The 27,431-nt window shown below is 41.0% G+C and overlaps 1 protein-coding gene across 3 annotated transcripts; it reads left to right on the top strand.

Annotated features, from left to right (window-relative positions):
• The first annotated feature begins 933 nt into the window (after nucleotides 1–933).
• On the top strand, nucleotides 934–26,047 carry Adat1 (adenosine deaminase tRNA specific 1). Of its 3 annotated transcripts, none has more exons than XM_077792919.1 (12): nucleotides 934–1,008; nucleotides 1,826–1,900; nucleotides 2,255–2,487; nucleotides 3,281–3,471; nucleotides 3,709–3,777; nucleotides 4,771–4,825; nucleotides 5,314–5,444; nucleotides 9,136–9,745; nucleotides 12,261–12,406; nucleotides 12,903–13,002; nucleotides 23,286–23,372; nucleotides 25,804–26,047. In XM_077792919.1, the coding sequence occupies exons 4-12, from the start codon at nucleotides 3,303–3,305 to the stop codon at nucleotides 25,934–25,936; spliced, it is 1,500 nt and encodes a 499-aa protein (XP_077649045.1). In that variant the 5' UTR covers nucleotides 934–1,008; nucleotides 1,826–1,900; nucleotides 2,255–2,487; nucleotides 3,281–3,302; the 3' UTR covers nucleotides 25,937–26,047. The 3 variants fall into 3 exon arrangements, with proteins under 3 accessions (XP_077649045.1, XP_077649046.1, XP_077649047.1); XM_077792920.1 differs by having other exon boundaries at nucleotides 1,702–1,900; XM_077792921.1 differs by lacking the exons at nucleotides 934–1,008; nucleotides 1,826–1,900; nucleotides 2,255–2,487 and adding an exon at nucleotides 2,640–3,000.
• The last annotated feature ends 1,384 nt before the right edge of the window (nucleotides 26,048–27,431 follow it).

The raw sequence follows: 27,431 nt of genomic DNA, 5'->3' as shown, positions 1-27,431 counted from the left end.
GGAGAGATGCATATTAATGATTTTTGGGGAGAGAAATGACAAGTAGTGTCCTTAACTTTGGAGGAGGGCTGTAGTTCTTTTCCTCTGAGCTAGAGAGAAGGACCAGGTCAAGTAAGTGGCACTTATACCTCTTTTTTGGGGGGGTTGGGGGGGCACCAGGGATTGAATTCAGGGGCCTCTAAGCCACATCTTCAGCCCTATTTTGTATTTTATTTAGAGGCAGGGTATCACTGAGTTGCTTAGCATCTCGTTTTTGAACCTCAGTCTCCCAAGCCACTGGGATTAGAGATGTGCGCCATCGCGTCCGTCTGCCTCTAACTTTTGATGGATTCAGGAAGAAAAATGAGTTTTCTCACCTTTAGCAATTGAGGTATATAATTGCTGGATGGTAAAGTTTTCTGAACTCTCCAGACAGCTATATTTCCTATAGCTGGCACACTGGAGGCTTTAGGTCCACCCTGCCCATTACAGTAGCCATCAGCCACGTGTGGCTATAGACAAATTGAAATGTGATTGCTTCAAATTTAGATGTAATTGTAAAATACACACCAAATTTCTTAAACAGTATGAAAAACTAATATATGATTCACACTACTATTTTTTTAATATGGCTACTAGAAAAATTTAACTACATGTAGCTCTAATTATATTTCTATGGAAAAGTGCTCGTTTAGACAGAAATCCAAACCAGAATTCAAAGATATATCATCCTATTTCAAACCGTATCTCACCTGCAGAGGTCTCCCGTCAGCGGGTTTCTCGCGAACCTAAGCGTGCGGCAGAGGCTGCGAGCTCTAAGGGCCGGCAGCGCGGCTCTGGCTCCGCCTCCGCCTCCGCCTCCGCCCCCGCCTCCGCCTCCCGGAGGACTACAAGACCCAGAGTGCACTGCGCGCCTCTGGGGGTGGGCCTGGGAGGCGCAGTCGCTTTAAACGTCACGTCCGCGGCGGCCCTGGGCTTCTGAGCTGAAGCTCGTTCCCTCCGGGGCTGTCCGTCGGGGAGGTTTAAGGGGTGCGTCTACGAGGGATGGGAGTCCCCGGGTCAGGGGCGCGCAGTTGGGGGGTTTTTGGGTCGCTGGGTCAGGTGCCTCGGGACTGGCGTGGCCAGTCTGGTTTTATATGGGAAGAAGGGTCACATGTCACGTTGAACGGTCGGGTCCACGCCCGGAGTTGTCAACACGCGCCGCGTGGAGCGCTCTCGTGGCGGGGGCGCGGCGTGCAGCCTCGAGCCGCTTCCTCGTGACCCGCGAGTCAGCGCTCGCCTGGTTCCCCCGTGACGGCGCCGGAGCCTCGCGGTCTTCCTTGGCCGCGGATTTAGCGAGGGGTTAGCGAATAGTAGCCTCCCGCTCCACCAAATCCTGGAAAAGCTCCTCTGTAGCTGACTTGACTTTTCTTTGAAAAGGAAGAACGTTCTTCAGCTTGCTGCAGCTGTTAAAAAATGCGGCCTTGTGGGCAAAGGAACGCCTGTTTAACTGAGCTGTTTTATAGGAAGGTGTTTTTCAAGCTCTGGAAGGGGTGCAGACTTAAATTATAATGGACCCATTAAAACTTTCATTCATTTCAGCAGCTACGTGTGTTCGTTAGCATCAGCTAGCTGAATGAGATGATTAGCTTGGATTGCTTTCTTGGGAGACTGTTTCTTCTGGCAAATTCCCCCTTCCTTGACTGGCTTAGTTTGTTATGTGCATCTTTGCATTATTTTCAGGTGGATGGCAGGGTATCTGCCTTCATAAAATATATTGCTTGTGATGCCTCCCTGGAAATGACAGGGGGGAGTCCCTTCCAAATGAAGGATTTAGGATCTTCCATACTTTTCTTTGCTTCTAAAGATTCAAGACTTCCCGCCCAGCGTGATGGTGCAGGCCTGTAATCCCAACTGCTGGGGAGGCTGAGGCAGGAGGATGGTGAGTTCAAACCCAGCCTCAGCAACTTAGTATGGCCCACAGGAGATCCTGTCTATAATAAAATACAAAAAAGGGCTGGGGCTGGGGCTCAGTGGTTGGGGGGGCGGGAATAGATTCAAGACTTCTGTGGTTTTCTGACTGTAAAATCACAATCTGTAGGGTCCTACAAGATTTTTGTTTAAAATCACTATGGTCTAATTAACCGTTACCATTTATTGCAGTAATAGCAGTGAGTAGAAATATCTATCATTACTTACTGACTTATTGCAATAATAGCATTGTATAAGTATCTTTCACAAGCTACATACATTTGAAATTCAGTATAACCTTTGTTGTTTGTGTTTTGTTTTACAGTGCTTAGCTATATTCCTTACGGTGTGATCACATCTTCTACTAAGAAGCTTTCATATAATTGAGTCCAAGTGAGGTCAGGATGTATCTAGTGAGCACTGATACAACCAAGAGTAGAAGACTTTCCTACAAAATATCCCAGGACTTTTTCAGGAGTGATCTTTTTTTTTTTTTTTTTTAATTCTCGACCTCACGTGCCCATTACAGTCTCCTTACCCACCACCAAGTAGATCAAGGTAAATTACCCACAACAGACATCAAATGTTTGTTTTTTTGGGTTTTTTTTGGTAATATTAATCACAGTTGGTATTAATTGTTCAACATGGTAGCTTTTATAAATATTATTTGTAACTCTAATTGGTTGCTCTTATCACTGTTTTAAACCATGAGGAAACAAACAGAAAAGTTACCAAGCTACCCAATATTATATAGTTCATTTGTGGAAAGCTGGAATTAGAACCCAGAAAGGGCAACTCCATGCCTAAACCCTTAAGCACACAGTTCCTCTAAGAACTCTTGACTAGTGGGTACAAGGTAATTTTCTAGAGGGAGGTAGAGATTCATTCTATTGTAGGGAAAGAAGAGAAAAAAAAAAAGTGCCTGAAAAGAACTTCTGTCCAAGAAGATAAAGTTTGGATGGTGAGAGTCTGCCCAAAACAAGCTGAGTTCTGCAAACCTTTATGTGCTATTTCCAAATGGAAATTGAAGTAGTGAGGACGCTTCCCTGTCATTTGCTTTTGTGTTGAATAGTAAGTGTACATTCATTAGATACTTGTGAGACATCTAATATTCTTTCGTGAAGAAACAAGTTTTCGGTGTTTGGGATTTGGGGCTTTAATTTTTCATATTAAAGATGAGAAGGGGACAGGGAGGAAAATGGGAAAAAATTAACTAGAGTTCCACATAGAGGAATCTCAATCTGAACGTAATTGGGCTACACTGAAAAGACTGTCGAAGCACTGGTGCAAGGCTGTAGATCTGGTACTGGTTCTCCTTTCTGTACTTGTGATGGTTGTGGGTTTTGATCAGGGCCTCAGCACCAGCTCCAACCATGTGGACCCCAGATGAGATCGCTCAGCTGTGCTATAAGCACTATGAGATCAGGCTGCCCAAGCAAGGGAAGCCGGAGCCAAACCGTGAATGGACATTGTTGGCAGCTGTAGTGAAGATACAGTTTCCAATTTATGAGGCCAGTGACACTCCTGATAAGCCAGTACAAGGTAAGACCTTTTCTCCTGTCCCTTTCAGAGATGATAGAATTATGTGTTGCTACTCAGGGACAGTTGTAGGCAGGTTGCAACTACGATGTTAGGCATGTTTCCCTGATATCCACTAGGTGGCACAGTACTTGTAGCGGGAGACCTTTTGTGGGAATCCTCTGCAGAATTATTAAGCCTGAGCACGAGGGAAAATTTAGCCTCTGAGAGCTCACTTAATGATTTGTTTTTTCCTCTCAGTGACAAAGGAAGTTGTCTCAATGGGAACAGGAACAAAATGCATAGGCCAATCCAAAATGAGGAAGAGTGGTAAGCATGGGTAGGGGTCTAAGCAAAGAATTGTCTCCCTGGGAGCTTTGGAAACCAGTGTCCATGTTAACCTTTGCTCTCCTTGTCAGGGAAAAAGGGCCATATTAGTTGAGGTAGCTGACCTCTCATTTCCTATTGACTCTCACTCCAATTGGAAGACAGTCCTTATTTAAAGAATGGAAATTCAAAGTGAAAGCAAAGGTCACCAGGACCATGCTTTCTGGATGAACTGAAATCCAGTCCGTATTTTCATACTGAAACTACAAGTTCCTTGGGTTTAACTATTCCAGATTATTGTCTGGAAAGCTTTCAGGCTCTGTAGCAGGTAGAGGATGTAGCTCAAGTGGCTTCTGAAGTCCCAGAAGCAATTTTGAGTTAGATGGAGCTTTTGGTACCAACAGAATATGGAAATTCTTTATAGAGTCTGGGATCATTATCTTCTGCTTCTAGTTAGGAGGTACCTTTTTGAGTTTGCTTGCTGCATTCTCTGAGCCTTGCCTCCTATATATGAGGAAGCTGTACCGGGACAGAATTAGATAGAATCGGAACCATTAGCATAATATGATACCAGATCTTTTGTATATCTGTACCCTGGTCTCCAGGTAGAGATTTTTCTATAAATCAGTGTTTCTCATCTAGGGGCAATTTTGCATACCAGGGTACATTTGGCAATGTTTAGAGGTGTTTTTTGTGTCACCACTGGGAGAGGGGTATTCTTGGCATCTTTTGAAGTGTCAGGAGTGCTGCTAAACGTCTTGAAATGCACAGGCTAGTCCCCTGCAGCAAAGGATTATCTATCCCCTGATGTCTATGCTGAGTTGAGAAACCAAGCTGTAAATGCTTTATCATTAATTGTGATACCTTATAGCAAAGCCCTTCAGGAGCTCCATGGCCATCCTGAGTGCTGGGGTACTGCTGTTTTCCGTTTCTAGGAACTAGGGCCTCTCCAGTATGTCTTCCATATGTCTTTACCTACTCCTGTCTTTGCCGTAGGAGATATTCTCAACGATAGCCATGCTGAGGTCATAGCCAGAAGGAGTTTCCAAAGGTAAAGCCATATCCTCAGAGAATCTGATTCCCTGGGTTTGGGATAGTGACCCAGAATTGTGTTTCTTCTAAACTCTTAGGTAATGTAGATTGTCAGTCTGTAAACTGCTGTGGTCTAGACTTCAAACTAGAATGTGCATTAGAGTCACCTAGAAAGCTTGATAAAAGCCAGATAGGTCAGTGGTAAACTGCTTGCCTAGCATGTTCGAAGCCCTGGGTTCAATTCCCCAGCATTGAAAACATTAAAAAATAATAAAAAGCTAACCAAATGCAGTAGCACATGCCTGTAATCCTAGTGACTCAGGAGGCTAAGGCAGAAGGATCACAAGTTCAAGGCCAGCCTTAGCAGTAAGACAGTGTCTACCCTGGATCTGCTAAATTAGAATCTCTAGGGTGGGTCCATCAGTCTGTGTGGGAGTTTTGTTTTTGCAGTACTGAGCTACACCCCCAGCCAACTTGTTCATTCTGGTCATATTTTATAATCCTTAGGTACCTTCTCTATCAGCTGCAATTGGCAGCTACCCTAGACAAGGAGAGTATCTTTGTCCCAGGAACTCAAAGAGGACTGTGGAAACTCAGACCCAACCTCTTGTTTGTGTTTTTCTCCAGCCATACGCCCTGTAAGTATATTCAAGCCTTTGTACTAATGTTGCATTGTTTACTTCTTTATGTTTGTTTTACCCATAGAGATGTTTCTCAGAAATAGTCCTCTGGCTAAAGTATAGCTACAGTGGGTGACAGCGCCTTTTTATGTACCTAGTCACTTCTCTACTGGTGGAAGGCAATGGGACAGGTAGGAAGAGGTGGATAGAGTCTCACTCAATCAGTTCTCAGAATTAAGCTCTGTTAGATGTGAAGCCAACAGTGGGGCTCAGGAGTCCAAAGTCCTGCTATGATAACTTAGCCTGAAACTCGTTTCATTCATTGACTTATTGAACACATTTTCTATTAGCCAGGCACAATGTGACATACTGAATATAGTAGCAGTTGCTTATCATAATAGAGTCTTTTAGGCCATGTAGACTGTCCTGGTTATTTAGGGTAAATGTTATTGGGTTATTAGGGGATGTTCAGGAGCTTAGTCTCAGGAGTTATAGTCTCAGCAACTTAGCTAAACTCTTGTCTCAGAAATAAAATAAAAAGGGCTGGAGATGTAGTTCAGAGGTAGAGTACCCCTGGGTTCAATTTCCAGTACCAAAAACAAAACAGAAGAACAGACCTAGATAACCTAAGGGGTCATTTCTTTCTTCTGTTTTTCTCAAAAGCTGAAAATACTGCCTATTCTTTGTAGACACAACTCAGTGTTGGCAGTAGAATTTCTTCAACCTAAAAACTTTGACATAAGGATATAAGATTGTCTTCTGGGTATTGAACTTTAATGCAAGTAAAGCAGAGATGGGTAATCATTATAAAGAGACAAAAGAACTGTCAAGATTTGATCATAATGCAGGTTGAAAATATTGTTATAGCTCAAAAAAGAATAAGGATGGAAACGAGTTGATTAAGAGTAGAAGTCAAGGGGTGGGGTTGTGGCTCAGTGGGAGAGTGTTTGCCTCACATGCATCAGGCACTGGGTTTGTTTCTCAACACCACATAAATAAGTAAAAAATAGAGGTATTGTGTCCATCTACAACAAAAAAATTTTAAAAAATAGAAGTCAAGAAAAATGACAGGTAGATAGGGCTCATCTGTGCTCTATCCATTACTGTGGGTACACTAGTCCAAGGACCAAAGGATGTTTCCTGGTCAGTGCTTCTCAAACCATAATATGCACACAGATCATCCACAAATGTTAAAATGCAGTCAGTAGGTTTGGAGTGAGGTCTGAGGTTCTGCATTTCTAACCAACTCAGAGGATGCCAGTGATGATACTCTATGGGTCACACTTTAAGTAGCCAGGGCTTGGGTGGTCCCAGTGGCAGGTCCCATCTTTCTCCTTACTTTGAAGACAGATGCATCCAGGGTCAGACTGATAGCCCAACCAAACTATATAAACCAGCAGTCCACAGATGTGCTGATCTGTGAGTCCATGGCAAAATAAGAGAGTTGTTGGGTTCGCTAAACTTAAAAGACTTTTCTTTCTCCTTCCTTCCTTCTTTCCTTCCTTCCTTTATGGTGCTCCCATTGGACCCAGGGCCTTAAGCATGCTGGGCCAGTGCTTTACCACTACACTACACTCTCTGTTATCTTAAAATTTTACTCTGGAAATTAAAGACAACGACAACAATAACAAACAAAAATCTTCTGGAAATTTGGCTGGTCAGTGAAATCAAAATCTGGAACCACTGATCTGATTTCCTTACATTTTGAGTAATCTTTTAAAATGTATCATTCCCCATAGCTTATGTGCAGGAAGAAAGCACATGCTACTTGGAGAATGTGACTCTCTGGCTCCCTGGGCATTTACTTCTCATTACTAATTAATAATTTGGTGCCTTGGTGAGCTGCTTCAGACTCTTACTTGTGAATTTTATTAGCATGAGTCAGCCTCTCCTGTTCATTCTGTCAAGATCAAATAATCTCTCAGCCTAGAGTGGGAGGTAGACCACAGCAAATTCTGTCAGCAAAGTTGCTGTCACCTTGTGAGGTCTGTGGAAGTCAGCCAGCCAGCCTCTCTAGCAACACTTCCCACTTGTACATCTCTTGCCTTTCCCTGTCTGACATTATAAAGACAACAGATGTATTATTTACACACTTAAAAAAGCAACATGCATTAGATTAGTGTTTGAAGAAATCACTTCCTTCTCAAGGGAAATGGTGCCTCTTACTAACCTCTGGTGTTCTTTGGGTCCCAAAGAGTAAATCAGAAATCTCTATAGACAAGCACAAGGGGAGACACTGGAGTTTTGGAAACACTGGTTTGGACTAGTGTGGTATAATTTACTGCAGACCCTCTACTATGGGAATATGTATCATAAAGTCTCCCAGAGGACATTTTGAGCAATGTTTGCCAAATTTGTTTAATTATGAAATAAACCACCCACTTTTGTTTTTCCAAGCCATTATATGGGATAGCAATCCACAAAATGCAGCTCAGTGGCAGAGTGCTTGCCTAGCATGTGTGAGGCACTGGGTTCAATCCTCTCAGCACCATATTAAATTTTTTTTTGGTGTTGGAGATTGAACTTTTTTTTTTTGGTACCAAGGATTTTGAACTCGGGGGCACTCAACCACTGAGCCACATCCCTAGCCCTTTTTTATATTTTGTTTAGATTTAGAGACAGGGTCTCACTGAGTTTCTGAGAGCCTTGATCAATTGCTGAGGCTGGCCTCCAACTAGGAATCCTCCTGCCTTAGCCTCCTGAATTGCTGTGATTACAGGATGCACCACCACACCCTCCTGAAACCTTGCTCATTCTAAATCAGTGGTTCTCAGCTGGGGAAAATTTTGCTCCCTGGGGGACATTTGGAAAATATCTGGAGACACTTGATTATCAGATTGCAGGGCGGTGGGCATCTAGTAGATAGAGACCAGGGATGCTACTGAATTTTCTCTAGTATATGGAACAATGCCCAGAATTCTCAGAGCCAGCAGCTCTGAGGCTGAGGCAGGAGGATCCCAAGTTCAAAGCCAGCCTTAGCAACTTAGTGAGTCTGTAAGCAATTTAGCAAGACCCTATCTCAAAATAAAAAACAAAAAGGGCTGGGAGTATGTCTCTGTGGTTAAGTGCCTCTGGGTTCAATCCCTGATACTAAAAACCAAAAAAATTGTGTCTTAGATTTTTGGGGGGGTTTTTATGTACCGGGGATTGAACCCCGGGGCACTTAGCCATTGAGCCACATTCCTAGCCCTTTTTATTTTTTATTTTGAGACAGGGCCTCACTGAGTTGCTTAGAGCCTCACTAAGTTGCTGAGGCTGGCTTTAAAACTACAATCCTTCTGTCTCAGCTTCCTGAGCCACTGGGACTATGGGTGTGTGCTACCACACCCAGCTTAAGATCTTTTTTTTAATATTGAGTTTTCCGTACTTCTCTCCTCCAGAAACTTCAACTCACTGGGTCTAGGACAGAGTCTTCAACAAGAACCTCAGGCATTCTTAAGGACATTTGCTCTTAACTCATCTCAGATTAGCTGGGAAAACAGATTGATCTTGATTTGAGGCAGTGATCCTCAAACTTGGGATGGTATCAGAATCATCTGGAGAGATTACTAAAACAGACTGCTGGGACCCCCTTCAGAGCTTCTGATTCAGCAGGTCTACTTTGGGTCCCAAGGTTTTGCACTTCCAGCAAGTTCCTGAGGGATGCTGAAATGGCTGGTCCAGATGTCTCACTTTGAAAGCCATTAGTTTAAATGTTCCTCTTCTGCAGGTGGCGATGCCTCCATCATTCCAATGCTTGAGTTTGAAGAACAGCCTTGCTGTCCTGTCATTAGAGATCAGGATAGCAGTTTATCATTAGAAGACAGTGGTAATGTGAAGACTCCTGAAAATGAAAGGAAATACGAAGACCCTGATGGTCCTGTAGCCAAAAAGATGAGGCTTGAGCCTGGAACTCCTGCCAGGTTCTTCACCAATGGCACAGCTCAGCATGGCAAGCAAGACAGTGGCTCGTTTGCATCAGGTGTCAGAGGCTCTAACCTCACTGTAGAAAGACTGGCCGATATCACCTGTGGAGCTCCCAGGAGTGCCACAGTGGTGGACATTTATAGAACTGGAGCCAAGTGTGTGCCTGGAGAAGCTGAAGACTTGAGGAAGCCAGGTGCTGCATACCACCAGGTGGGGTTGCTCCGAGTGAAGCCAGGCCGGGGAGACAGGACCTGCTCCATGTCATGCAGTGACAAGATGGCCCGATGGAATGTCCTTGGCTGCCAGGGTGCACTTTTGATGCATTTCTTAGAAGAGCCCATCTACCTGTCAGCTGTTGTCATTGGGAAGTGCCCATACAGCCAGGAAGTCATGCAGAGAGCACTGATTGGAAGGTGAGAGGGCAGGGAGGAAGGGCAGTTTGAGAATATGTTCAGAGAGCCTTAAAAGTTTCCATGCCTTGTCAGGCACTTGGCAAGTGGCGAATGCCTGTAATGCCTTAGGCATGGGAGGCTGAGGCAGGAGGATTATGAGTTCAAAGCCAGCCTCAGCAAGTGAGGCACTGAGCAACTCAGACCCCGTCTCTAAATAAAATACAAAATTGGGGGCTAGGGTTGTGGCTCAGCCTTAGAGCACTCGCCTAGCACATGCGGGGCCCTGGGTTCAATCCTGAGCACTACATATAAATAAATAAAATAAAGGTATTGTGTCAACTACAACTAAATATATATATATTTATATATATATATATATATATATATATATATATATATATATATATACACACACACACACTCTCTCTCTCTCACAAAATTACGCTGGGGCTCAGTGGTTAAGTGCCCCTGAGTTCAATCCCCAGTACGAAAAATAATAATAATAATAATATTGGGGCAGAGTGTGATGGCACATGCCTCTAAACCCAGTGACTCAGGAGGCTGAGGCAGGAGGATCACAAATTTGATGCCAGCCTCAGCAACACAACGAGACCCTCTCTCAAAAAATAAAATAAAGCCAAGCACAGTGGCGCACACCTGTAATCCCAGTGGCTTGGGAGGCTGAGGCAGGAGGATCAGAAGTTTAAAGCCAGCCTGAACAACTTAGTGAGACCCTGTCTCAAAGTTGGAAAATAAGAAGGTCCGGAGATGTGGCTCAGTGATTAAGTGCCCCTGGGTTCAATCTCCAGAATCACAAAAATAAAAATAATAACAATAATAATATTATGGCTCAAAAGTTTGAATAGAGCCCTGAGTTCAATCCCCGGCACTGCAGAAGAAAGGTGAATATTTAATGTGAAAGATATTCATAGTATACCCCATTTGATTCAAATGTATGATATGTCAAGATCATTGTACTGTCATGTGTAACTAATTAAAACAAATAAAAAAAGATAATATAATATTTAAAGACCAATTGAGAACATAAAATGAGCTCCATTTTGATCTTGAAGTATGTATACACATAGAAATCTGTAGGAGGATTTTCACCAAGATATAAGTGATGATTATCTCCAAGTTGTGTATTGTGAGGAATTTTTCCTTCTTTCTTATTACTATATTTCCAATTTTTATAGAGTATACTTATGTTGTCAGTATAGTATAGAACCCTTCAATATTAATTTTAATTTTTTAAAAAAGATGAAGAATGACCGCACTGATGAGTTTTCCCTAAGGGAGGCAGCCAAGCCTGATTAATGCTATGTCAATGAGAACCAGGAGAAGCCATGGCCAGGGAAGTGTCATGGGCTCACATGAAACATACAGCCTCTGGGGGAGATTCTAAAAAGCAGCACCTGAATATGACCCAGCAGTTCCACTCTTCAGTACAACTCCAAGAGAAATGAAAACATATACCCCACAAAAACATTATGTATTACTTATGATAGCCAAAAAGTGAAACAGCCCAAATGCCCATCAGTGGATAAACAGATAAAAAGAATGCAGCGTATCCATACAATCAAATATTCAACTATAAAATGGACAGGAGTGCTGAACCTTGAAGACACCTTGCTGAGTGACATTAGCCACATGGTGTATGATTTTATTCATACAAAATGTCCAAAAGAGGCAAATCATGGAGCTGGGGTTGTAACTCAATGGTAGAGTGCTTACCTAGTATGGTGACGCAGTGGGTTAGATCTTTAGCACCACATAAAAAATACATAAATAAAAGGTATTGTACTCATCTACAATTAAAAAAAATATTTTCTAATTAAAAAAAAGGGAAAATCAAGACAGATTAGTAGATGCCAGGGGCTGGTGAAGGAAGCAGAGTGACTGTTAATGGGTGTGAGGTTTCTCAGACTTGGAGTTCCTATCTACATAGTTTTACACCAGCATCATGTTGGCATCTAGTATGTGCAAAAGATACAAAAGGAAAAAAAATAAGCTTTTCATTTGGCGATATTTTCAGTTTCTGGTGTGTTTGAAGGATTTCCTGGAAAGCAGTTGCCAACAGGTTAAAGATTCTGCTTCAACTTTCTCAAACCTTTAGCAAGAATGTATTTTGAGGGCTGGGGTTATGGCTCAGTGGTAGAATGCTCGCCTAGCATGCTTGAGGCACTGAGTTCAATCCTCAGCACCATATAAATGTAAAATAAAGATATTGTGTCCATTTTAAAAACTAAAAAATAAATATTAAAAAAAGAATGAATTTTGATATGACGTAGACTCGATTCTTAGTCATCCCTTCGGAGTGATAGGAGGGGTCTTCCTCCACCCATAGGCGCTTACCATGTAGATTCTGTCCTGGCACACATTCTGGTCCCCAACATAATGAACAAGTAGATTCACACATCTCCCAAGGCCTTTGCCTCCCGCTGAGGCTCAGGGATGATGATGTGGTCCACAGTCCTAGATCAGTCTTTCTGGAGAAGTGCACCTGAACTGAACACATTTTCCTTCATGTTTTTAGGTGTCAAAATGTCTTGGCTTTACCCAAAGGTTATGGAGTTCAAGAACTGAAAATACAGCAGTCAGATTTACTGTTTGAACAGAGTCGCTGTGCAGTGCAGACAAAAAGGGCTGACAATCCCGGTCGACTTGTTCCATGTGGGGCAGGTAAGGGATCCAGGTTGGACTTGCCTAGTATAATTTCTCCCCTGACAGACTAGTCTGGGAGGGTCTGCATCCTCCCAGCTTAAACAGGCAGTTTACCACTCTAGTAGTCAACAGTGGAAATGCCCACACCAGGTTAAGTTTATGGCTATGTGACCCTGAGCAAATGAGTTACCTCTCCTGGCCTCAGTTTCTTTATCTTCATATTTGAAGAGTATTGTTTATTGTGGTTATTATGAGGACTAAGAAATTCTGTCACGTGCATTTACTCTGTGTCTAGAATGTAATAAATTTTCAATGAAATTATAAGTTATTATGATAATGAATCCTGAACCACTTTATACTATCGTACCCTAGAGGCCAGACATCAAAGTAAAATTATTCTCTTTGATATCCAGCTCTCATGGTCATGTAGAGTCAGAGAAATATTTTTATTAAAATTTTCTGGCATTCATTGGAAACAAACCAGTTTTAACCACAGAATTTTACCTTTTTGCAGCTATCAGCTGGGCTGCAGTTCCTGAGCAGCCATTGGATGTTACTGCCAATGGCTTTCCACAGGGAACAACAAAGAAAGGAATTGGAAGTCTTCAGGCCAGGTACAGCATGTTGGGGCATGAAGAGATGGTGACTGTGAACTTACACCTTCACTGAATAATTCCAGAACATTTTCATTGCCACCCCCCACCCCCGCACCAAGAAAACTTTATCCATTAGCAGTTAGTTACCTGCTCCTTCCTCTCCCTAGCACTTGGAAGCTTAATTCATTTTCTGTCTTCTTGGGTTTGTCTCCTGGACAGTTCATATGAATGGAACTGTACAATATGTGCCCTTTTGTGTGTGGCTTCATTCACATGACTTCTTTTCATGGTTCACTCATGTTGTAGCAAGTATTAGTACTTCATTTCTTTCTGTGGTTAAAAATATTCTGTTGTATGAATATGCCACTTTTAGCTCATCCATTCATGAATTGATGAGTACTGGGGTTGTTTTACTTTACTTTTTGTCTATTGTGAATAATGTAGCTATGCCATTTCACATTCCCACCAACAATGTGAAAGGAAATTCCAGTTGCCCTCCATCCTGTGCAATTCTTGTTATTGTCTCTTTTTTATTGTAGCTATTCTACTGAGTGTGAGGTAGTATCTCATTATGGTCTTGATTTACATTTCCCTAATGACTAATGGTGTTGAGCATCTTTTATGTACTTATTATCCATTTGTTGTAAGCTGCTGCTACTGCTGCTTTTTTTTTTTTTTTTGGTACCAGGGATTGAACTCAGGAGTACTCGAGCTCATCCCCAGCCCTATTGTGTATTTTATTTAGAGACAGGGTCTCACTGAGTTGCTTAGCTATTGCTGAAGATGGCTTTGAACCCGTGATCCTCCTATCACAGCCTCCTGAGCTGCTGGGATTACAGGCATGTGCCACCGTGCCCAGCAGCTTCTTTTTTGGTCTAGAAATTGAACCCAGAGGCATATAACCACTTAGCCACATCCTCAGCCCTTTTTTAATTTTTTATTTTGAAACAGGATCTCACTAAATTGCTGAGGCTGACTTTGAACTTGGGATCATCTGCCTCAGCCTCCCAAGCTGACATGATTATAAGGTGTGCGCCACCACCATGCCTGGCCATTTTTTATCTTCTTAAGACAAAATATTTGTTCCCATTCTTTGCCCACTTTGTTAATTTGTTTATCTTTTTAGTTTGCATTTTAAGCCTGCTTTATATACTATGGATACTAGTCCTTTATCAGATATGTGATTTGCAAATATTTTCTCCAGTTCAGTGAGTTGTCATTTCACTTTATGATCATGTCTTTTAAAGCAAAAAATTTAAAATTTTGATGGAATTAACTGTACGTATTTTTTTCTTTGGTTGATTGTGCTTTTGGTGTAATACTTAAGAAACTATTACCTAATCAGATTTCCTCAATGTTTTCTTCTAGTAGTTTTGGGGGTTTTGTTCTTATAGGTTAGAGCCTTTGATCCATCTTGAGTTGATTTTTCTGTGTGGTGGATATCCTGACCACATGTATGTGCATACCCAGTTGACCCAGCACCACTCTCTTGGAAAACCTGTTTTTTCCCTAGACAGATTTTTAAAAGAAAAATCCCTCCTTCACTAGGGATTCTGATTTATGTAGGTTGACATCGGCCAAGCAGCAGCATTGGTGAAGCTCCCCAGTGATTGGGTTGGCAAAAGGGCATCTGGAAACAGGACTCTGCCTCTTCAGGCTGGCTCTTGCTGAAGTGTAAGGTTTGCAGGCTGCTAGACGTGAGACCCAGGTTTCATCCCTGCAGGTTCATGCCTGTGCCCATGGGGCACCCTTTCTATTGCCTGGCCAATGTAGTCACTCTGCTTTTCCCTCCCTGTGAGCCAGATGTGGTCTGTAAGTAGCTGGGGTGAGAGGGCTTCAAGGGAGAGGCTGCTCCACCACAGGCATTTCTATCTGTTTGGATTGAATTGTCACCAGTGTGACTGCTCTGGAACTCCTACAATTTACAAGTAGTCCTTTTTATTCTAAATCACTTTTCCATTTCTTTGTTATACCTTTTAAAAAGTTGTATTGTAATTGAAGTTCACAGATGGATTTGTTTTTTGTTTTGATGTGCTTATTTACCTGTCTCAAAACAACCCATAAAACCCAACTTGTATTCATTTCTTTAGTGTTTTGTTTTTTAAATTAAAGGTTTTCTCTTCATAGCCACTAAGTGCCAGGGTTCAGATAGCCTACATAGCAGACCCTGCCTATCCCTAGAAACCTAGGCTGTTGAACTGGAATCTTTTTCTTTCTTTCTTTTTCTTTCTTTCTTTTTTTTTTTGTGGTGCTGGGGATTGAACTCAGGGCCTTGTGCATGTGAGGTATGACTCTACCAACTGAGCTATATCCCCAGCTGAAATTTTTTAAAATATTTTTTTAGTTGTAGATGGACATAACTTTTGTTTATTTATTTTTATGTGATGCTGAGGATCGAACCCAGGGCCTCACACGTGCTAGGCAGGCGCTCGACCACTGAGCCCCAGCTGAAATTTTTTGGAGTAAAGATATTTAGACCACTTTTTCCCCAGGGGAGTTCCTGGTTTCAGGACACTTTTTATACTTTTCAGGGAACCAGCTCTGAGCATAGAGCAGGATGTGTGAGCAGAGTGGGTCATGAGGGACAAGACCACAGGTTTCCTGCTGATCTCTATGTCTGTTGTCAGTGACAGCCTTGCATCTCCTCATGTTGGCCCCACCCAGCTGAGTGTGGCTTCCTTTTGCTGCTTTGCTCAGGAAACAAACAAACAAAAAATTGTTCTTCTTTTCTGTGAGTCTAAAACCTTTAACCTGAAGAACCCCCCTCAAATACCACTGACTTGTGGCTCAAAATCTGTCTTTCTTAAGATTCCTATGGTGCTTTTCTGCAGAATGTCCCAGTATGCCAGTGTTACCTGTATGATTGAGAATGCCTCGTGTTCTGATCCTGCCTCTGTCTCCCAACTGTCTGGGTCATTTGAGGCAAATCCAGTTGCTCTCTGGGCCTCAGTGTATTCATACCTGTAAAATGAGGATAGACGATCTGAGGTCTGATATATTGTGGATGTCTCTCCATTTAGAAGGCAAACTCCAAGCAGGGAGGAAGTATAAAAAGAGGAGAAGCTTTGGGATTGAAGAGATCAATGTTTAATTACTGACTTTCTTTCTCCCCAGTGATATGGACTTGAGCAAATTATTCGATCTTTCTGAACTTGTTTCCCCAACTATGAAGCAAATTAGCTGCTAGTATCTATCCCACAGGAATAATGTGAAATTGAGTAAGATGGAGTACATTAGACTGTGCAGTTTTTGTCAAAATCAGTTTCCCTTTTAGTCATCAGATGAAGCTTTATATCATTATAACGCATGAAGGAAGCAGAGTTGCCTTTATTCTAAGACCAACAGCTGCTTCAGAGAAAGATTTTCTCACTGCTCATCCCTGAGTGCCAGCATTGTGGGACCACCTTCTGTGGAACTACAGGGAATAGAAATCCTAATGGGTTTAGAGATAATGTGGTAGACTAGTGTAACATTAGAAGGAAATATTTAAATCTTTGTGTATTTTTACCAATAATGGGATAATAATAGGAAGTAGATAAGGTCTCATTTTTTTCGTTGCACATGGACACAATATCTTTTTTTATTTTTATGTGGTGCTGAGGATCGAACCCAGTGCCTCACATGTGCAAGGCAAGTGCTCTGCCTCTGAGCTAAAGCCCCAGCCCAAGATCTCATTTTTAAGAAGCTTAATTTTACTCTGCCTTTCTTCACCCTGAAGAGACAAATTCTCTTCCCATGCCAGTAGAGAGTATCCTGGAGAGATCATTATAGGGTTTGTTGACTCATAAGAGCACGAGGGACTTTTAGAAAAATCCAAGTGTGTCTGAGTATGCTAGTAAAGAGAGTGCTATATTTAAAATGTCAGTTTGAATTCACAAGCTGCTTAAAATTATATATGTATGTGTAGTTTTCCTTGCTCTTTTTCTGGTACCAACTAGTGATTTTAAACAATTCACAAGGAAGAACCTAATACTTCAGAGTGTTGTCCTCCTTGCCAAAAGGACCCAGGGCTCCCTGCAGAGCAGCAGCTAACAGCCACCTAGAAATTATCAGCCTCCTTGGATAATCTCAGTAGCTTTGTTGAGCAGGTCTCTCTCTGACTTACCAGTGCAGTCACTGTGTTCTGCTGTTGAATAGGGCTTGAGAAAAGGCTTGCTTCTTTGGAGAGAGCTCTCCAGCAGAGGAAAGGTTCCCAGCATTCCCAGTTTACCTTATTTTATTTTTTTCCAGTGTTGGTGATCAAATCCAGGGTTTTACACATACTTGGCAGTCACTCTACCACTGAGCTATCCTCCCATACTCCCAATCTATCTTTATAGATGTAACATTTTTTTTTTTTTAAAGAGAGAGAGAGAGAATTTTTTAATATTTATTTTTTAGTTTTTCGGCGGACACAACATTTTTTTTTGCTTGTTTGTGTGTGGTGCTGAGGATCGAACCCAGGCCTCACGCATGCCAGGCGAGCGCGCTTCTGCTTGAGCCACATCCCCAGCCCCAAGTTGTAACATCTTAACAATACTGATAAGGTGACCTAGGCTAAAAGTGTTCTTCTGGAAAGCAGAGTGTTGAAAACTTACATAGATCTACTCTCAAGATATGTACAGTAAGACTTAAAAGTTAAGCTATCTTGCACAATGACTTCATCAGTAAGGCTGGAGGCCTTGACATTCCACTGCCATCAGAGTGGTAAATAGAATTCAGTAGGCCTTTTTCCAGTGAGATTTAGGAGGCATGTTGAACCTTGATGTGGATCTGTTTTCCAGGCTACAGATCATACACGGTAGGTTACTAAGGCTCTTGTTATTGTGACTGAAAGGCCTCAACATATTTCACTAATACTCAGTAATAATTTAATAAATTGTTGGGCTGGGGATGTGGCTCAAGTGGTAGCGCGCTTGCCTGGTATGCGTGCGGCCCGGGTTCGATCCTCAGCACCACATACCAACAAAGATGTTGTGTCCGCCGAGAACTAAAAAATAAATATTAAAAATTCTCTCTCTCTCTCTCTCTCTCCTCTCTCTCTTTAAAAAAAAATAATTTAATAAATTGTTCTCTGATATTTGATCATTGGTGACTACTGGGTAGTGTGGACTCACCTATTAATATATCAAAAGGAAATATGAGCATTCTGGATAACATATTAGTTTATTTTTTTTATGTTCCTTCTTTGTTGATTCTCTGTGGTGTGGGCAGAAGAAATATTGAGTCTATGAGACTTTCCAGACTTTTGATCAATAAAATGTACTGTCCTGTTACCAAAAATGGTGTGGAGTCTCAAATCTGAAGATGAAATCTTGATTCTAGCTAATGAGGAACATAGCTGGGCATCCTTTTATCTACTTGAGAGCATATGTACAGTAAGACTTAAAAGTTATTCATTTTCAGGCTGGGGTTGTGGCTCAGCAGTAGAGCACTCTACCTAGCACATGCAAGACCCTGGATTCCATCATCAGCACCACATAAAAATAAACAAGTAAAATAAACGTATTGTGTCCAACTACAACTAAAAAATAAATATATTTTTTAAAAAGTTATTTGTTTTCATCTGGGATAAGTTAGCCTAGATACATAATACTAGCTGTATTAAAAAATAAATAAATAAATAAATCCTAAATCTTCCCTCTTTGAGGATCGTGAACTCTCCTGGCTTTCTTTATGCTTAATGTTTCTATTAGCAGTGAACATTATTCTCTTGCTCCATTTTTATGCTCAGGTCATTCAGGGAGCCCCATTTCTTTGTCTTGAAAGAGATGTTCCCTGCTCCCAGAATACAGGATCCACTCTCCCTTGTGGACTTCCATGGATGGTAACATCAGGATCTAAAATCCATAGAGGAATGATGCATGTTTCTTGCTGTTCCTGTGGCGTCAGCTTAATGTAGCCAGTTTGTTCTTCAATGAGTCATCAGGCAAATGTTTTTAAAGCTGAAAATCTTGATTAAAATGAATTGTTTGGTTGCTTTTTAGTTAATAGCAAAATTATATACACATTTATACTTAAAACTACTAGATGAATGAAAGATACAACGTTATAGTTGCCTTTGGGCCCACCCTTTGGATATATTTTCTCCAATGTTTAACAGATCACTTTTTTCTTGAGTAATAATTTCTGAATAAAACTTAGTTCAGCTGCACTTGACTAATGTAGCTATATAAACTCCAAGGACTTAGTTGTATAGCTTAAACATTAGTTCCAGGGAATTAATATTTCAGTCTGATAGTTCTTAATTTACGCCAGCTTTAACTATAGAACCTTATTTGTGGTTTTAGCTCTTGATGGATAAATTTTTTATTAAAAATAAAGAATTCAGTTCTTTATTAAATGGTGGGGGAAAATATAAGTATTTTGAGATAATAGGGTGTTTTTTGTTGTGTTTTGTTTTGGGTCCAGTATCTTTGTGGTGCACCTGCAGTGACCCAGTGTATGATTATATATTAAAGATTCCTGTATGCAATAAAAAAAACTTCCTGTCGTGAGCAATTTAGAAAGACTCTGTCTCAAAATAAAAAATAAAAGAAGGGCTGGAGATGCAGCTCAGTGGTAAAGCACCCCTGGGCTCAATCCTTAGTACCATTAAAAAAGAAAATAAGAGAATAGGACAGACAGCAGAATACATCAGACACTAGAAAGGCAATAGGTCAATCAATGGAAGGGTAACTGATGTGATTCAGCAATCTGTATACGGGGTAAAAGTGGGAGTTCATAACCCACTTGAATCAAACCGTGTAATATGATGTATTAAGAACTATGTAATATTTTGAAAGACCAATAATAATAAAAAAAAAATTCAAAAAAAAAAAAAGAATCCAACTATAAAAAAAAAAAAAAAAGAAAATAACTGGGCTGGGTTGTGGCTTAGTGGTAGAGTGCTTGCCTAGCATGTGTGAGGCACTGGGTTCAATTCTCAGCACCACCTATAAATAAATGAATAAAATAAAGATCCATCAACATCTAAAAAAATTTAAAAATAGATAAATAAATAAAAATTTTAAAAAAAGAACCTCCTGTCAAACAGACTCATTTTATTCTTTGTAGAAGTAGAAACTACAGTTATTTTATTTGAATTTTATGCCTTAAGTGAACACTTATGTCAAATCAAGGGATCCTATATATGTGAATCTGTTATGGCCATCTATTCTGTTCCATTATTCTGCTTATCCTCATACCAAAATCATTCTCTTCACCCTGGCTTCATAATAAGACAATTTGTGTTAGAGCTACTCTCCTTGGCATGTCTTTGAAGAGTGCCTTTTGTTGTTTTGTTTTTTGGTACCAGGGGCGCTCTACCACTGCATTACATAGCCCCAGCCCTTTTTAGTTTTGAGACAGGGTCTTGCTAAATTGCTGAGGCTGGCCTTGAACTTGGGATCCTCTTGCCTCAGCCTCCTAAGCTCCTAAGATTACAGGCCTGCACCACCACACCCAGCTGGACCTTTAAATTTAAAGGAAAATTGTCTTCTTTCGGTAATGTCTTCCAAACAGGGAACATGGTATATCTGTCTATAGCACTGGTGCCTCAGATTTATAACAGGTAGTTTGAGTATCCACTTATTTAGATCGTCTTAGATATTTTTCAGTAAAGTGTTTTTGATTCTATAATATTTTTTATTGGTAGTTGCAACCCAAGAAGAAAAATTTTTATAGAATTATTCCATCACTTAACATACTATTGGCTGTTTTATAGTCTCAATGAATTTTTATTATTTTCTTTATATAAATATCTCACATCTTTTATTAGATTTATGCCATGAATGTGCATTAGTTATATGTTGCTGTATAACAAATTGCTACAAAAATAGCAGCTTACTGTGCATAAATCCTAGCACCTTGGGACGCTGAGGCAGGAAAATTGCAAGTTCAAAGCCAGCCTCAGCAATTTAGCAAGGCCCTAAGCAAGATAGCAAGACCCTGTCTCAAAATTAAAAATGAAAACGGCTGGGAAAGTGGTTCAGTGGTTTGGCATCCCTAGGTTCAATCCCTAATGCCAAAAGAAAAATAGCTTAAAACAACAACAAATAGTTATTATTTATTTCACAATTTCTGTGGATCTAGAATTTAGGATGAGCTTAGCTAGCTAATCCCAGCTCACAGATTTGAGAGTTTGTAGTCCTTTATGTTAGCTGGGCTATAGTCCTCTGAAGGAGTAACTGGGCTGGAGGATTCCATTACAAAACAGATGACTCACGTGGCCCACAGATCAGGCTCAGCTGCTGGTGGGGGAGTGGTGCCACTTGGTGGTGGCTGCCTACTCCACAAAAGTGATCCACTAGAGCAAGGCAGAAGTCACGGTGACTTTTATGATCTAACCTGAGAAGTCACACTCCACCACGATATCCTAATGATTATGTACAGGTCAGGCCCATTTCCCTGTAGGAGGGGATTGCACAAAGGTACAAATACCAAGAGGCAGGAATCACTGGGGACCATTTTGCAGGTTGACTACCCTAGGTGCTATTTTAAGTAGTTTATTTTTATCTCATTTTCTGGTCATTGCTTTTGTAATCTTTTTCCTTTTTGTGGCATTTAATGCTTGAATCCAGTAATCTTATTAACTTATTATTCTATTAATTGGGGAATTCTTTTGGAATTTTCTAAGATAGTCTTCTCTAGATAGTGTTCCCTTTCCAATCTTCTACTCCTTTTATTTACTTTTCTTAACTGCACTGACTAGAACTGACAAACATAATGTCACAGTCATCTGCAAATAATGATTTTATTTCTTAATCTTTTTGTTTGTTGGTTTGTTTTGTGCTGAGGAGTAAACATGGGTCTTCATGAATGCCAAGCAGTTGCTCTACTACTGAGCTACACCCTCAGGCCTTTTCCTACATTTATTTTATCTTGTTTTACTGTCTACAGCCTTCTAGCAATGTTGAATAAAAACAGGGATAGAATCTTGTCTTATTCATGGTTTTTTTTTTAATGTTTTAGTTGTAGATGGACACAATACCTTTAATTGATTGATTTTTTTTTTTTATGTGGTGCTAAGGATCGAACACAGTGCTTCCATATAGGCAGGCGCTCTACCACTGAGCTACAACCCCAGCCCTTCCTTATTCATGATTTTAAGGACATTTATGTGTTATGAGTTTTTAATAGACATCCTTATGAACTTCATATTTTTCCTATTCGTAGTTTGATAAAAAGTTTTAAATCATTCAGTAGATATTGAATTCTATCAAATGTTTTTTATGCATGTTTCTCATGTTATTTTTCTCCTTTAATCTGTTAAGGGGAGTTCCTTTGTTTTTTGTTTAGTTTTCATGTTGAAGCAGTCTTATGTTTCTGAGTACTAGTAGCCATTTCAGCATAGTTCAGGCCGAGGGACAGCACCAGGTGAGGGCTCAAGGTTCCCTGTAAGCAGTGATTCCTGAAGTGGGCCAGGTTCCAGCCAGGCACGGAAGCTCTTGGCAGAATGTGTGATTCTCCACTTCATACATACCAGTTGTGCGTCCAAGCTGAGAGTATGATTTGCTAGAACGATGCAGAGTACAGCATATAAGGATGCGACTGTACACTGTTGCGCATCAGTGTTTCCCCATTTGTAAAAGCATCTCATATATTGTGCATATGAGGGAAAAGAAAACAACACACAACAGTCAAGGCACATCTGGCATGGATGAGCAGCAGTCAAGAAGGTCCAGGTGGGGTTGTAAGCAGTCACTCACTCACTCTTTAAGTATTAACAGTCTGACATCTGTCCAGAAGTTTGTTGTCTGGGAGCAGTGGCATGGCCTCTAGAAGCCCAGAATGCCTATAGAATCTGTTTCGGGTGGCTGGTCCAAATGAACTTAGAACTACAGTTCACACAAGGAACAACACTCATGTCTCTTGAGTTTTCCACCTCTTGTAAACCATATTACTGACACAGACAAGCTCCTTTAAAAGGAGTAGCTACTGGACAACATAACAGGTTCCCATCTCAAAGGGAAAAAAATTTGGGGGGGCTGGGGTATAGCTCAGAATATCTGCTTAGCATGCTTAAGGCCCTGGGTTTGATCCCTAGCATATCAAAAAAAAAAAAAAAAAAGAAAGAAAGAAAGAAAGAAGGTAACCAGCTGTGTCTTAGGAACTCTCTCAGTGTACTCCATTGAGTATGTTACCTTAATGATTCCCGTGCTAATGACATTTCTTAAACTGAGTCATTTTTTGTACTTCAACCTGATCAGACATCCCAAGTCTAGATTTTCTCCTTGCCAAGTACGGACAGAACTTTCAAACCTAAATACCATGTAAGGCCTATATCTCTGAATAGGGGCCTAGTACATAAGCAATCATCTGTGCCTTCTTTTTCTGAGCAGATCCCGAATCAGCAAAGTGGAACTCTTCAGATCATTCCAGAAGCTGCTGAGCAGCATTTCAGAAGACAAGTGGCCAGACTCCCTCAGGTGACGCTGTTGACCCACATTTTTCATGTTTGGGAACATTTCTGTTTTGGTTTGGGCTTGTGAACAGCAGGAAGCTTTGGCAAGAATGGCGGTTCAGCAAGCCAGTTGGGCACTTAATTATTGACCACATGTTCTTCTGCAGCTCTGCCTGCAGAGAATGGGAATTTGGAAGGTTTGTGTCTGGTCTTGCTGACGTGAACAAGGGGGACATTCTTGAGTCTTAAGTCATAGAAACAAAAGCGATTTTTTTGCAGTGACCACAAACATAAAACAGGTGATAGAGATGTGGGTTTTTTTTGTTGTTGTTTTGTTTTTGGTGATGTTTGGTGGAGATTGAAGCTAGGGCTAGGTAGGTGCTATACTGCTCTAGAAGATTTTGCACCATAGCTGTTTTCAGGAGCACAGTGCACAGGTAAAGTTTCAGGTTGTCATATATATGGATCCCCACCCCTTAACTGTAGAAAATTGATCAAACAACTGAAATCAATGTCTGCTAAAAGAAGAACTTTTATGGGCTAGGATTGTGGCTCAGCAGTAGAGTGCTTGCCCAGCACGTGTGAGGCCCTGAGTTTGATCCTCAGCACCACATAAAAATAAATAAACAAAGGTATTGTGTCCAGCTACAACTAAAAATGATATTTTTTTTAAAAAAGCAACTTTTCTCTGTGCTGTGACCAGCAAATAACTTGGGTCTCCTCAGATCTTGCCAAAGAACAAAAAAGAGTAAAAACAGGATAAAAGTGAATTAATGAGACATGAACCTCTGCTTCTTTGGCCATAAGAGGAGTAGTTTCATTAATCATGTCATAAGATAGTTGAGAATATGTGAAATATTGCCTGTAAACCACTTGACCAAGACCTAGCTTATTATTGGGTTTTTATAACTGGTAACTAATTGTATTTGATAAAAATATTCTATGAGATACACATTAAAGAAATCATTAGTGCTATGGTTGTGGCTTACTGGTAGAGCACTTGCCTAATGTGTGAAACACTGGGTTCTATCCTCAGTACCACATAAAAAATAAATAAACAAAATAAGGGTATTGTGTTCATATGAAATTAAAAATATCTTAAAAAACATTATTCATATACTTATTAAAGAGGCTAAGAAAGACAATTTAGGAGGGACTGCTATGGTGGAATATAGACTGGGCTCAACCGCATATACAAGGACAAGTAGAGACTTAAAGCCAAGGAGCAGGGGAAGGGATCGGTGGGTGGAAATTACTAAGCAGAAACAACAAGACTAGTTAGGGGGAGTCTTCCTGGGCCTAACACACAGGAAGTTCTTGCTGAAGATACCAAGAGTGGGGTAAAGAGTTTAATTTTGGCGGTGATCCAATAGCAAGGGTGGTGGGAGATTTTTTTTTGCTAAACTGACCCAGCAAAATTCTTGCTTAGAGGGCTAAGGGCAAAGCCTAATGTCAAGGCCAGTCAAAAAAAGAACTCAAAGGATCCTGACTCAGTTTGGTCCAAGAGTTTATCAGGCCAAATGCATTGCTGCAAACCTATAATCCCAGGAGGGGCAAGCAGATTGGAAGTTTAAAGGCAGCCTGGGCAATTTAGTGAGACTGTCTTAAAATTTTAGAAAATTTTAGCTGGGTGCAGTAGTGCACGCCTGTAATCCTAGCAGCTCAAGAGGCTGAAACAGGAGAATTGAGTTCAAAGCCAGCCTCAGTAACAGCAAGGTGCTAAGCAACTCAGTGAGACCCTGTCTCTAAATAAAATACAAAATGTGGTTCAGTGGTCGAGTGCCCCTGAGTTCAATCCCTGGTACAAAAAAAAATTTTTTTTTTTAGAAAATTCTTTAGCAGTCAGAGGTGGCTAAGGGATTTGGGAAGAATGTTGTCTGGCAATATATAGGAAAATATGTATATGATAGGAGTTTTCCTTTTACAGTAGTGGGGACTGAACCTAGGACTTCCTGCATGCTAAGGGAGCACTCTGCCACTGAGCTACATTTCCAGCCTTTTTTATATTTGAGACAGGGTCTCACTAGGTTACCCAGACTGGCCTCAAACTTGCCATCCTCCTGCCTCAGCCACCTGAGTAGCTGGGATGACAGATGTGTGCCACTACCCAAACAATGGAAAATTCTTTGTAAGGAAAAAGGTAGCCAAGAAGTTTCTAATCTTTAGAGCCTCTGGTAGAAAACTTTAAACAAAAACAAACTTAGTTATTCTGCCTTTATCTGATTCTACCAGAACCATACAAAACTAGTATTCTATTATTCTGTTCGTTTTTACTGTTTTAGCCCATGTTGCTTTTATATGAATTCTCTACAAAGAAGACAGTTGCTCTGGGGAAGTACAGTGACATCCTTACGTTTCTGGTCTCTCAATACAATTTCTCCAGCTACTTGCTCAGGTGTCTTGGGCCCCAAGGGTGAGTGGTTCCATGAGAACCTGTGTTGGTATGTGTGCATTAGGTTGCAGAAGTTGGACACCTACCAGGAGCATAAGGAGGCTGCATCTGCTTACCAGGAAGCCTGGAGCGCACTCCGGAAGCAAGCCTTTGCATCCTGGATCAGAAACCCACCAGACTATCACCAGTTTAAATGAGAAAGAGAAGTTTTTAGAAGATCTGCTGTAGCAGGACTCTTCATGTTGACTGCCTCTTCCTTCATGCAGGATAATCCTTAAGCTTTTCTAATGGCTAAATTAAAAAAAAAAAAAAAAAAAAAAAAAAAACCATCCTCCCAGAGGACTGTACCTCATTTTTGTATAATGTAGATGGAATCCAGAACATAGCAGTCTATACTTGACTGAGAGCTGAAGAAGCTCTTTGCTAAAATGGCATCTCACTGATGACCTGGGCATCTGAGTTCCATTGTATTTTATTAGAGTTTGGAACATGACGCTATAAAATCACTCTCCAGCAGCTCAGTTTTATGTGTTTCTACATTGATTCAGCAAGTATTTATTGGACTGAAATGATGTGTAATATCTGAAGCCTTACAGCTCATCAGGCTTAGAGAACATGAATTTTGTATCCCCAGCCTCTCTACCTCTGGGGAGCCATCCTTTTCTCAGGCCTCAGCAGTCAGGCTTGGTTGAGGCTAACTGGACTCCGGGGCTCAGGAATGTGAGCCTGCTCTGGACGGCCCTGTTTTCAGCATTGTCAAGAAAGATTCTCTTTTGGTCAGAGGTGTGAGGGCCACATAGTCTTGGAACTGTGGTGGCCGACTTTTCCTACCAAGTAGAGACAGCCAGGGGAGGAGGAAAGCAGCCAGGAGGACCAAGCTCTAGGGACATGATTTGGATGCCTGAAGCTAGCAGCCACCCTGGACCTCAGTTAAGTGGCACAGATTCCTATTGTTTTGATTAAGCCTCTTGGCATTGGTTTTCTGACAGCTAAGAGTTCTGTCTAAAAGGCCACAAGTCCCTATAGTAAATCAGCAACAGACCTAGCAACCAATCCTGTTGGACTAACAGCTCTCAACTTCTTCTCACCTTTAATAACATTGGACTGAAAATAACAGCTCTCCATGTTGGATTCACTCAAGGTTGGCATTCTTAATAATTTTAAATATTTCTTAATAACAGCTTTATTGAGCTATAGTTCACATACCATTAAATTCACCTACTTAAAGTATACAAGTTAGTGATTTTTAGAATATCCACAGTTACACAGCCATCAACCGTAGAACATTTTCATCACCCCTATAAAAAAACTTCATGTTAGTTTTCAAGGACTTTCTTAGTAAAGTACCTACCACAAGCTGCATGGCTCTAACACAATAGAAATAATTCTGTCATTTCTGAAATCTAGAAATCCAAAATCAAGGTGTCAAAATTGAATGGGACTGGGCATGGTGGCACATGCCTGTAATCCTAGTGGCTCAGGAAGCTGAGACAGAAGGATTGTGAGCTCAAAGCCAGCCTCAGCCAAAGCAAGGTGCCAAGCAACGAGTAAGGCCCTGTCTCTAGATAAAATACAAAAATAGGACTGGGGATGTGGCTCAGCGACCAGGTGCCCCTGAGTTCAATCCCCCGTACCCCAACCCAAAACTTAAAAAATTGAATGGGACTTATGTTCCCTCTAAACCTAGGAAGG

Source organism: Urocitellus parryii, chromosome 15 (assembly GCF_045843805.1).
Source record: "Urocitellus parryii isolate mUroPar1 chromosome 15, mUroPar1.hap1, whole genome shotgun sequence".
NCBI classification, from domain to species: domain Eukaryota; kingdom Metazoa; phylum Chordata; class Mammalia; order Rodentia; family Sciuridae; genus Urocitellus; species Urocitellus parryii.
Note: the sequence above shows the minus strand (reverse complement) of the source record. Positions and strands in the feature narration are given on the sequence as shown.